The sequence below is a fragment of the Nicrophorus vespilloides genome, unplaced genomic scaffold (genome assembly GCF_001412225.1).
Source record: "Nicrophorus vespilloides isolate i.1.1-1 unplaced genomic scaffold, Nicve_v1.0, whole genome shotgun sequence".
In the NCBI taxonomy this organism is placed as follows: domain Eukaryota; kingdom Metazoa; phylum Arthropoda; class Insecta; order Coleoptera; family Silphidae; genus Nicrophorus; species Nicrophorus vespilloides.
Genome location: NW_017097317.1, coordinates 93625 through 107059, shown reverse-complemented (window position 1 = coordinate 107059; position 13435 = coordinate 93625). Strand labels below are relative to the sequence as shown.

The 13435-nt window shown below is 32.7% G+C and overlaps 1 protein-coding gene and 1 long non-coding RNA gene across 3 annotated transcripts in view; one reads left to right on the top strand and one right to left on the bottom strand.

The window, feature by feature from the left end:
- Window positions 1–13435, top strand: part of LOC108559784 (lachesin-like) — a 65440-nt gene that overhangs the window by 18198 nt on the left and 33807 nt on the right. For both annotated transcript variants that reach the window (XM_017917132.1, XM_017917130.1), the window contains exon 2: window positions 13254–13358. In XM_017917132.1, coding sequence (XP_017772621.1) covers window positions 13289–13358 — 70 coding nt within the window. In that variant the 5' untranslated portion in view covers window positions 13254–13288. The remainder of the gene's footprint in view (window positions 1–13253; window positions 13359–13435) is intronic.
- On the bottom strand, window positions 227–772 carry LOC108559787. The gene is made up of 3 exons (XR_001890948.1): window positions 587–772; window positions 341–527; window positions 227–281 (listed from the first exon to the last, which is right to left on the bottom strand). It is a non-coding gene; the product is annotated as an uncharacterized LOC108559787 (long non-coding RNA).

Here is a 13435-nt window from a genome sequence, read left to right as displayed (position 1 = left end):
AAATTATAATAATATTTCAGCAAATACATATTTTAAATTTATAACATCAGTAACCTTGACTTCCTCGAACCTGAACTTCAACTGCGTCCTAATACGGGCATTGCACGATGAACAGAGTTCGATGGACAGGCCATTGCTTTCTTCCTCTTCCTTGCTCTCTTCATCCTCATCCATGCTCTCTTCCTCCTCCTGCTCCTCCTTCCTCTCTTCCTCTCTTTCTCCTCTTTGATCTCCTTCTTTGATGCGCAACATCCGGCGCCATCCTGGGCAGCTATATGCACCTACAAAATTATAATAATATTTCAGCAAATACATATTTTAAATTTATAACATCAGTAACCTTGACTTCCTCGAACCTGAACTTCAACTGCTTCCTTATACGGGCATTGCACGATCAACAAGCCATTGCTTTCTTCCTCTTCTTTGCTCTCTTCTTCCTCTTCCTCCTTGCTCTCTTCCTCTTTCTCCTTTTTGATCTCCTTCTTTGATGCGTTACATCCGGTGCCATCCTCGGCAGCTTTAGGCTCCTACAAAATTATAAAAACATTTCAGCAAATACATATTTTAAATTTATAACATCAGTAACCTCGACTTCCTCGAACCTGAACTTCAACTGCTTCCTTATACGGGCATTGCACGATCAACAGATTTCGATGGACATGCCATTGCTTTCTACCTCTTCCTTTCTCTTTTCATCCTCATCCACGCTCTCTTCTTCCTCTTCCCCCTCCTTGCTCTCTTCCTATTTCTCCTCTTTGATCTCCTTTTTTGATGCGCTACATCTGGCTATAGACTCCTACAAAATTATAATAATATTTTAGCATATACATATTTTAAATTTATTATATCAGTAACCATAACTTCCTAGAACCTAAACTTAAACAACTTCTGCATACGGGCATTGCATAATGAACATATTTTGGTGGACTTGCCATCGTTGGGCCAAATCTAAAATAAAAATCGAATTACATTTATTTAATCGCCTTTTTTTTTCTCAAATAATATTATATAACAGATCCATTATGGAACAAACACCGAGTTCTGTTCCGACGACTACGTCGTTAAGCGAATTATTCTGCGTATGATTATATTCGACATCTGCTGCTACACTATATGGATGTCTATACATCCAGTAAGAGATGTCTGAGAAGGTGCTAGCATTCAAAATATAAATAAATAATAACTTACCCAATGGCCGGACAACAATTCCATTGTCATCCAATATTTTTTTCCATCATTGGGTAAAATATTATCCAATATCTCGGTGAGATTCTCACTACGTTTGCAGAAACGGCACTCCATTTTAACTGTACCGACAATTTGATGCCAACTTAAATATGTGTCACTATTACCAACACAAAATATTTGAAATTTATTATTTTTTTTAATTAATTTTATATACAACTACTGTACATGTTGAATGGCGCAAACTAAGTAAGTAGTAGTCTACGTTGCACTTCAGTCATACGATCGTAAGATTAATTGTTGGAAAATATACCCTAGCTGAGCATGGTCCATGGCATAAGAATTTCAATCGTATGAGATTATACAATCCAATCTAATCATAAACTTTATTCTTATAGAAATATGATCCAACTTAAAACCACCCTTTTTTACTACAAAAATCGTTGCAGAAAGCATCAAAAAAGAATAGAAAGTTTTTAATTTAATTTAAGTTAGATGACAACTGGCAAGCTTTGGCCAAAAACGGTCAACTCAGAATCAAAGATATTCATTAAATTTAAATTACCATAACACATATGGCAACACAGTGTTATATCCTCGGATACTTCTAAAGTCGGGCAAGCGTCAATAGTCCCATGATTGTACGTTTTTGCTGTGCTACATTCGGCGACCGGCACAGGCTCCTACAAAATAATGTAATTTTAGAACATAAACATTCTTGAATTAGTCTGATTTATTACCTCTGGTTGTTTTAACTTGTTTATAGAAACAGCGTCGTTTTTCATATAAACCCTTAATGCAGACAAACAAGACTGACATATTTTTTGAGATATCAACAAAATAATAGATTTACTTTTCAATCTCAGCTTAATTCAGAGTATATACAAGTATTTAGGAAATAATCCAACATATGAATTAAATTACTGACCTCATCTCCTGTCACAATTTCGATGGTAGTTGTCAAGCACTTGCCAAGAATGGTCAACTCAGAATCGAAGATGTTCAGTAGTTTGGAAGTACTATAGCACATACGGCAAGTCATTTTTGTTATTCCGCCGTTTATTTCTGATGTTGGACATACGGCAACTTCCTCCGGAGCGATTGGCACCTATAAAATAACCTCATGGATATTAGAATGTACTGTAAATATAGAACTACAGACTTTGTAATATATAAAGAATAGATAAACGAACGTTTTTGTTTACGAATAATTTGATTCCTGAACATACAAACCAGGAAGATGACACGTTAGCACTATAAAGGTTTCGTATTCGATTATATTAAATTGTTGGACAACCTTTAGGAATGACACATTACAATACGCTTGTGATGACCTCTATGCTAGCTGGTAAATTATTGCCTTCTATTTCCTTCCACTCAACATCAAATATATCTGTAAAATCTTCACTACCATTGCAGACACGGCAAACCATTTTCTATAAGACTTTTTGTTAACAGTTCGCTATAAAATAGAATTTGATGCAAACTTAACTTTATGTTTACTATGACCAACACAAAATATTTCAAATTTAGTGTAATCTTTGAACTGTTGATTATTATAAAGGTGTATTAATATAATATTTTAATTATGCGTTAAATATCAACTATTATGCATGTTTCACTGCTTACACTAATTAAACTACTGAATTGCACTTCACTTATACTCCTACTTTAACATACCTTGCTTGACTACACGGACTATACACGATGTCCAACCCGTTCAACAAATGAAATTCGTTCTGTATAATATACAGATATTAATTAATACACTACGAACATTTTCGGAGAAAGATATTAAAGAAAAGTAATTTTTTATAAATAATTGTTTTACTAACAAACATTATTTTATAAATGTGTACAAAATGTGTATATTAAATATAGGATTTCAATAATAAACCCAGTCATACATAAGATACTGCTTGATTATATAGGAGAGGCGCCAAAAATTTTTAATAAATTAATTTTTATACCATAATATCTTCAAATAAATAAAACGTGTCTATATTATTTAATCTATTAAAACAATAAAAGGTAAGGGAGGCGCGAAAAAAATTTTTTTTCAGGGAGGCGTAGTAGCATAAAGTTTGGAAACCGCTGGTGTATAGTTATGATACAAGTAAGGAGTGCATGTTGATGTGCGTACATCTATCTTAGATGATACTATTATCTATATTGTTTGTGCATAGAGTACAAAAAAAGAGACGATTATAAATGAATGTTTGCTCTCGGCCGACGATTGATGCATGTTAATTGCGTGCGGGACTGAAAATCGCATCGCTATTAAACGAAGCGAATCAATAATACGATCGGACAGTCAAATTTATTTATTTACTATTTGGAATGCCAACTCTCTTGGTGCACTCCATCGCAAACTAATGAATTACACTTTCAAATTGACTTCTATTTTCGTTCCTTGGATTTTTCCTGTATTTATCATATATATAAATATTTTGTCTTCTATTTTACTTTTTTGTGAACGGTACGAATCTTGGTGATCTTGGCGAGAAGAACAAATGGAAGGATCTGTTTTGGCGGTTTGTATTTGTTTTAAGTTCTGGAAAGGCGTTGAATATTTAATGGGCGAAAGATTAAAGGGAATTTGAATGTTGCCGATGAAAAATACGCGACGCAAATAGAAGTGGCCCGGTATTGACATGGACCGGAAATATCGATGTCATATTTCACACTGTCCGGCATAAAAAGCGCGGCAACAGGAAACGGAAAACGAAAGAAGGGAAAAAAATATGCAGAGAGAGAGAGAGAAAAAAATATGAGAGGAAATAACGATGCGGCGCTTAATTTTCGATGTCGCCAGCAAGGATAAAAAAAACAAGGAGCGGCAACCCTGTTTTATTCAAGTTTCCTTTTGCAATTTTTTTTGCTTGCTTGCATGCATATTCCTTCTTTTCTCTCTCATTTTTTTTTTCATCCCCCAGTATATGATCCCGGGATGTCTGGATGAGTGGCCATAGTTATAGGGTGAGAGACTTTCATTACGACTTCATTTAGTTTTACCCTTTTTACCACCGACGTGCATATAGTACGCTTGTACATCGAGCAGGATTAACAAGGATACTTCCCCTCTCATCCTCAGAGAACTTTTATATTCCATTTCACTTTTGTTGTAGCCATTGTCCTTTTATATTTTTTATTCTTGCTCGAACACACAAATTCCTTCGAACTATCTTCAAGGGAATTTAATTAAGTCAACTTGAAATACGCTTTAACAAACTTTTATAAAATAAAAGTATACAAATATAATTTTAAATATTTGAAAAAAAAAATGTTGGGTGAAATTTTTTCTTTTAATAAATTTGAACAAAAGATGTTTTTTAAATTATATCAACAATTAAATCAATAATTATTACAATTGGCATAGGTTAATTTGTTAATTAATTTGTATTAATTCTTTACTAATGTTAAACAATAATTTTGAAGAAAAAACTATTGGTAGTGAAACTAATAATAGATGTTGGATGAATTGTGGAAATGTATAGATTGTGTGGATAAATTGTAGTTAGTGTATTCAGTTATGCGAGGTAATTTCGTTGAAAGCCATTTAAGAACAAAATGTTGAAGCTTCGGTGGAGCCGGTGACAACGGTCCATGCGGTTTCTATAGTGATAGTAATAAGCGAGGGTGAAGGATGATCACGACAATGGCTTTGGTTCATTGAATAGGTAGATACCAGCTAATGAACTAAAAATATTTTGGTTTGATTTAATTTCCGCATTATTAATGACACATTATTTGCGATAGTTTTTGTTGCTGGAATTCAATTAGTCCCCGTATACCATAGTTATAGTCATCGAGTGCAAACAAGGACAATGGCGATTTCGGTCAGCATTGTGGATAGTCGAGATTTGGTGGGACGGGGATTTCTGGAAGGTGTTATTCCAGGATGGGCTAGTGGTAGGTGCGATCCGGATGTAATTAGTTCCCGTCAAGTGCATTTGCCTCGTATCATTAATATTTGCGTTCGGCACAACCCCCGGCCGGCATTATTTAGTGATTCGGACAGAGAAACCATCCCCTATCTATGCTTTTGTTTCGCAAACATCAATGTACTAACAAACATTGCCCGACGTCAGGAATAATGAACATGTAATACATCTGTAAATATTAGTAATTAACTGGGTTAAGATCCGATCCGATCAAATCAAATGCCAGCCGCAATCAGCAACGGTTTACCAATATTATCACGACTCCATCCGTTATATATTACATCACTACAATAATCAACGAGATACGCGAACAATAGATTAGTTTACAAGTCTTAAATCCTTACATAAATACACGGTTTATTACTCATTCTATATTATTATATTTATTAAACTAACTCATTTTTTTATGTCTAATAAACAAAAAATTAACAACAAAAAAGAAACAATAAAAATATATTGAAAAAAAAACTAATATTTCTTATTTTATTTACATTCAAATTACATAGAAATTTTAATACTCGTATTGAACAAGATTTTAATTAATATAATTTGAAAAAAATTTAATGACATGAAAAAAAATCTCTTATGTAAACTTAAAACTTTTGTTTTAAGAATTTGTTTTATTTCTTATTCTACTTTTAAAAAATCAATAAGAAAAATATACATTTCTATATTAATTTTGTTTAAAAAATTATAATTTATCTTATATCTTATTAAGAAAATCTCTTAAGAAAACTTGTCTTAAGTAATCTGTTTTAATTTTTATTCTACTTTTTTTTTATAATAAATTTTGTAGCAATTTGTTTTAATACTTATTTAAAAAAAATGGTCTTTCCTACTTTCATTTTATTAAAAGCAAATTTTAATTTATTTTATTTTAAACGAATCGTACGAAATTAGATTTTTATTATTAATGTAATTTGAAACAATTAACAAAATCTCTTATGATAAAACTTTTTTAAGAATTTATTTTAATCCTCTTAAAAAAATATTATTCTGAAGTTTTTTTTCTTGTAAAGTACGTTTTGTCAAGCTGACAAAGTAATCCAAATATTTAAAGATTTAGATAGAAAAAAATCTAAATATCTAAATGAACTTTCAACTGCAATGAGCTTTGCAAAACTGCTGTGTATTATTATGTTCTAGCAACACAAGTGGCGTTTCTACAGAACTAACATCAAAGTTTTTACGTCTCCGTCCGAAAAACATTACAACTAAGATTCAATGTCTGCGCCACAACAATGGTCTTGCAAACAATTTTACATAAGCAAAGTCTAGGGTGTAAATGAAAGGGCGGATATATACGCCGCTCATTTGAAAAGGTTTAAAGTAGGAAACTGAATATTTGAAATTGCCAATGCAATACATTAGTTTTTTTTAAAGTTAATTGATATTTGTATATTAGAGATGATTTCCAATAGGAGTAAAACGAGCAGTATTTTGAAGTGGCATTTATAATTACTAGAGTAATTATATTTTATTTGCAAATTAATTATCAAAAATTAATAAACGTTATTGGTATGTTTGATTTGAATCTGCACTAATAATTAATATTTACAAATATATACAGCAAACATTAATTAAAATTATTATTCCCATTTACTCATTGAAATTTTCTATTACTAATTATGAATGTAATTACCACATTATATAAATTAACGTATTCTAAAAACAAATATGTTTTCATAAATAATCAAAATAAAGAAAATTTTTCATCAACAAAACTTTTTTTAACTTTTATTTACTCTAGTATAAACCATAAGGATTTTAATTTTGACTTTATTAAATACACAATCAGAATATGATATTACATTAATATTGAATAAAAACAATAATTTATGAATTAAAATTACAATAAAATTTGTAAATAAATTAATGAAGAAACCTTAATAAATCATAATTAACAAAATGAATCCGGACAGATACAAATTAATAAAATAACTGTGGTAGTTAGGAAATAATTAAAATGAAATTTATATTTTAGTGCGGATATGTGTGGGGAGTATTGATGTGACATTTTTTATGCAGTATTAATTAGTATATTGGAAAATTAAATTAATTAAAAATGTAAGCGTTTAACCAGAACGTTTGATGTTTACCAACATTGTTAATTAATCATTATTATTTACAACAAATAATCATTATTAATAATATAATATTCTTACTAATTAGATTATATCATTAAATCTCTAGGATTATTGTAATAACTAGTGAAAATATATTGGGGAATAAGTGCATTTATTTCAAACATTTTTTGTTGACAAAAAAATAAAAGTACCTTTAAACCTCACTGATTTTAATCCGGCGTACAAAAATATTTTACAAAAGCTGTGACAGGAACCATGAGTGATTTTAATGTATGGTTCGTTTTTTTTTATTCAAAGTACAAATTTTGTACTTATTTCAAAATTTTATTTGATTTTCTTTAATAAATGTTTGTAATTTATAATTGTGTGTGCATATTATATACGAATTTTAATGATTATTTGAAATTTTCACGCTAAATCAAGCATGCGAATTATACACGAGTGAGCATTATTATTTCTTTGTATTTGTTTTAACCCCTCAATTTTACCCTTATATATAAATACGGTAAATTAATTAATGCAATGTGTGGGAAATGAACATTTAGAATGTTCCATTTCCAAATTACGTTTTTTTTTCTTTTGTTATTTTGCGTGTTTTCTTTTAAATTTCGTTTGTATTGCTTTATTTTTTTGTTTATTTTCCCATTAGAGCTCTGGAATTGTGTGCTCGATCCTCTGGACGTGTTTATAAATGCGTCGTTTGGTCTTGTCGGCGGTTTAAGTGAATCGAATTATCTTCAGCCGAAAAAGTGGTCGTGTTGTTGGGTTGACTAATTGTTTTCGATTTGTAATTAGTAAAGGGTGCCGCCAGTAAACGAGGCTTCGGCTTTACGGAAATTGAAGAAATCTGTTTACAAATTACAATTTTCTAAATTATTAATTACAAAATTTATATAATAGCAATAAACAATTCTTAACGAAGTTATTTGTCAAGTAAACATACACTTGTTGAAATATTCACACTCTATCTATCTATACATAGGAAATCTGGGGTAAATTACCTCAAAATGGGGGTAAAAATGAAATTAGGACGTTCAGCAATTAAAATTCTATGTATCCATAAAATATATTGGAATTAAGAATGGGGTAATATATAAAATAGTGGAAATAAATGCGCTAGACATCCAAATAATATATACAAATTTTTTGTTATTGTGCCTCGACGTTATCTCGAATAAATTATTTTTATTACCGTCTCGACTCGTGATGGAATTTTCTACACATCTTTTTTGCGATTTTTACTACGTTTCATTCATCACGTTCATTCTTGTATATATTTCTGAGAATTATTTACGTTTTATTGCCGCATTCCAAATATAGTATTTTTTGTGTGTTTTGTGTTCGGTCATCATTTCACTATTTTACTTGCATATTAGTTGCATTACTTACATGTTTGAATGTAAGCAAAATTAACATTTATTTCTCTAATTAAATACATTAATTTTATTAAGAAATCTGTTTACTTAGTCATTTACAACAAAACATTTGCAAGATGCTTCACGTTTTACCAAATTGTTGTCCCATTACAGAAAAATGCAGTGGAGGAACTTTAAATACTTGTCCACCCTGCTAATAAATTATAGTAGAGAAAATCATAGTAACAACAGTTACAAAAATGGATAAGGTGAAGTGTAGTTTATCGGAGGGCAACATTAAGAGAGTCGTGAGCCCTAGATACCAATTAGTTTCACTATTTGAGGGCCCTACATAAATATTTATTTGGGCCTACCACTGTACTTCCGCCACTGGAAATATGTTTAATATTAATTATCGATAATTACGACGAAACTATTGCAAATTTTCGCATATTTTCATTTCACGACCGGCTGATTACGTTTATATTAGCGTTGGCGCTGCCAATTTCATGAAACTATTATTTAATTTGAATCGCCTAACTGACGAATTAATGTAATTGAATGCATTTGAGCAACCTGACACCAAACACTTCGCGCCAGTATTAAACGTTATTACATAATCACAATTAATATAGGTCGCTCTTCCTATTCAAAAAGGCCATTGACCGACACTCATAACATTATTTTTATATAATTGAATATTCTAAAAACATACCTACAAAAAACCTAAAACACTAAACATACTGTAAAAACATAAAGTTTACTAGTGATTCTTTACTAGGAGGGTCGCAAAAAATGTTTTTCTACATAGGTATGTGGGTCCTTTAAAATTTGTAATCAGTCGCGGTCCAAAAAGTTTCAGAAACACTGGACTATACTATTATATAAGTAAAGTGTTAAAATTAGTCATTATTTATTACCCAATCAAAAATTTTGTTGCTTAAATTTCCTAAACTTATTTATTCTCTAATTTTAGATTATATTTATTAAATTAGTCACTAAAATTAAATTTTTAAATGAAAATAAATATGAAGAAATGTTTAAATAATGTATTTGAAATAGAATAGAAATAAAATAATTATATAAGAAAAGATGAAGAAATGTATTAATTTTCAGAGGAAATTCTTTTAGAGATTTAGCGTTAAGTAGGCACGTAACGTAGAAATAGTTTTTTTATTGGAGGTGAGTGTACAAGCTTAAAAGCAGATCAGCATTGGTAGACTATCTGTTCGCCGACCGTGGAGGGATTCGAAATATGTTTGAGGAGGCGGAGGTTTCTTAAAACTTATAAGAATTATGATCGCACGTTTTGCGAAGTTTTCAATAAAAACATCGAGTCGGAATGGGCGAGTGGAAGTTGGGGCGAGGAAGTCGATGAGGGAAAAAAATATATATGAGGAAAAGAAGAAGTAAAGCTAGAAGAGGGATGGAAGAAGTAAAATAATTTGTAGTAATGGGGTTTTGGGACGAAGGGGCTATTATCGAGTCGACGGTAATTCTCGTCTCAGATGACAAGTGGTGTCCGTACCCATACACTTCGCGTCAATCCTAACAGCGATAACGTTGATGGCATAACCTTCGCCGATAATATTGTGAAGTTCAGAATTAATCCATGATCACGTCCTATGTACATATTCGCACAATGAGCGGGTTTAAAAAGGTGTACCTAATGCGATTATCCTCTGTAATGGAGTGATTTTAATTAAATATGATGGTAGCAAGTGGAGTGTTAAGTGTGATAAATAGCCGGGGGTCGGCGGGTGTTGGCAGCGCATCAGACCCGGTGTCATCAGCGCGTGACTGCGTGTCCTGGAGCAGCTGAGCAGGTGTCTTCTCGCTGTGACAGAACCGCAGGACGAAGGATGGAATAGGATAGGATGGAATGAAATGGTATGGAACGAAGGACACTGCTGCCGGGAAGGAAAGAAGAAAGCCTGAAGAAAGGAAAGGAGAGGATAACTTATCACTTTGCCGGCAGCTGACAAGTGCTCAACTTTTAATTCCTCAACTAATATCTGACAGGCAAGCTTTATATTTGTTCTCTCGATTCCTTCTTTTATTTATCATCCGCAATTGAATGGGAAAGGAGCCGAATGAAAAATGCGAAAGAACTGTCATCGCGGCTAAATATTTGACCCTTCTTCGGTCCTGCCGCCCCCAGCAGCAGCCACAGAACAAGAACTCCCAGAGGGGTGAGAAAACGTAATCCATCAACGGAAATCAAAGAAGTTTCTGATAGTGTTGATGGCTATGGTGATGGAGGCTCACCAGTGACATATGCTGTTACATATTTTTCAACTAAACCAAACTATATTTTACATCTATAACATTTCTTCATCTCATAATTATTATTCTACTTTCAAACATTATTTTATCAACTGTATTTATAAATCAATAATATTAATACACATTAAAACAAACCTGTTGTTAAATCCAATATCAGCCTGGTTCGAATAAAATGCAACATTTTGTAAGTTTCGAAACATTATACATTTTGTAAATGTAAATAAACCACTTTCGATAAACTAAAATTAAACTGCACATCATCAACTTCAAATCGCGTAGCGTGTGAATAAACTATAATTAATAAATAGTCTGTCTTATATAACACCGTTAAGAACAAGCGATGAAAGCTCATCAATTAATCCGCAACGCTTCACAATCCACACTGTTTCTTAATCCTTTGTCTCACTGCCTTCTTTACTATGGACGCACACGGGAAAGTCCCTAATTTCATAAAACCTAAGCGTATGCTTGACCTTGTCGAGTGCATACAATAGAAACGGATCAATACTTTCATATACTCCGACTTATATATTAACCACAAGACACTTCAGCCGAACACATGTTTCCTTTCTTTACACTTTATTATTTTTACTTAAATAAACAATTTATTATTTATCTTCTTTATTATCTCAATTACATAATTTAATTATTTATTTCTACTATTATTTTCATTTTCACTTTAAATCTAAAACATTATTTACTTTAAAAATTATAAGTAATTATTCTACTCCACCTCAAAGTAATTCGTCTCAGAAACTTGTTTTTTTGTGGCCCTTTCTTTTTGACCTCGTAGTATCATTATATCTATTTAAACAGCAAACACTGCTTATACTCACTCGAGTATGGTAGATTTAGCTTTAATATTCACATTTATATTCATAATGAGCTCTCGGAACTTTTCAGGCCCACCTGAAAATATACCTTTTATACACTTAGAATTTCTCTTTGAAACGCCCTTCACATTGAATAAGAACCGCATTTTTTCTTCTTCAAATGATACAGATTTCTTAGTTTTTTTTTATATATAAATATCTAATTACTTTTGTTTTTGTTTATTTTATTGCAATTACTGACATTTTTTTAACAAGTTTTATTAAATATTTTTATACAGAATTATTATATTTAATTGTTCCACTAATTAATGTATACATATATATATATATACATAATAATATAAACAGTAAATAAATGAATAAAATGAAATGATTAATGAGAAATAATTTATTATTGTAAGAAGTGTAGAATGTTAATACTATACATTATATGAAAATGTATATGTTTGGTCATCAAATTTGAGTTTTGTAGTGTAAAATGATCGAGTTTCGTAGATCTAGAAGGAAGGTGTCGTATATTACGAGCAGGGATTACGATTATATATGTGTGCATGTGTATAAATTTTTGAGAATGAGCGGTGGGGGATGAGTTTATTTGCAAGCGCGGAAGTAACAGGACATCACAGTTGTAAATCAGGACGTATAGCGGGATTTGCGCCGGAGGCGGCGGCGACCAGGCTGAGTAATGGGTATGACGATCCGCAACCGATATTGAATATAACACAACATCACCATCTAAGAGATAAAACTTGTCAGCGAACAAAGCTCGCAGCCAGAGGAAATGGGAATTAGGGGTGGGCTGAGGGAAGTTGTACTGCCTACATGTGCAGAGATTCGGTGGGGTTCAGATTCGGAGATCGAGAGATCTGCATTGGTTTCCGAACAAGCGAAGCTTTTCATTACCTGCTCTGAATGATGTTACCTCTAAACATAAATATATTTGATGCGAGGGAGTATTGCCCCGACGTAAATCATTGGGAATCTCTTAAATCGTTAAAGAGCGAAGGATGTGTTTAAGGGTGTTTGTGTGAGATGTGTTTGGGTGTGGGTCTGAATGTGTGTAATTTGCGGTTTTAAGACGACAGTAATTGCGGCCACTTGGTCGACTCTCGCGTTCCCGTCTGCCGTTTAAATTCGGGCGTTTAAGTGTCGGCTAGGAATCGAAGACAATGATAAATTATTACTGCGGCCATTATGCGCCTGGGCTTCCCACCCCTCGAATACTTCCTTAATTCATTGGTCATTAAGAGTGGATTTTTGCGCGCCACCAACACCAACCTACAATCTAGAAGCAGTAGTAGCAGCAGCAGCAGAGCCTGATGATCTCTGCTCGTGGCATAATTCCAACATATCTCGTTAGGAAACGCGGCTGGCGCGTAACGACAATCCGCGATGCGGCTCTCGCCCGTTATTACCCCGAGAGATGCAAGGATAATTTATGTCGAAGCGGACTGACGCAAACACCATCAGACCCCATCAAAGCCCCATCGGCCCCCCAAAACCCTGCTAGAAACATGGCATAGTGGTGGTGCACATATAACCGGCTACTGTTATCTGTTCCAGATTTATCCACACGGCCGCACGGAAGGATGTGAAGGATGATCCTACGTTCCGTTACCCGTTCGCCTCTGGCTGTAGTGCTGCTCCCCCTGGTGCTCGCCATCCTCGGTGAGTTTCTCTCCATTTTCCATTTGGAACATACATCCCCATTTCCACCTAAAATCTATGTACCAACCTACGTAAAC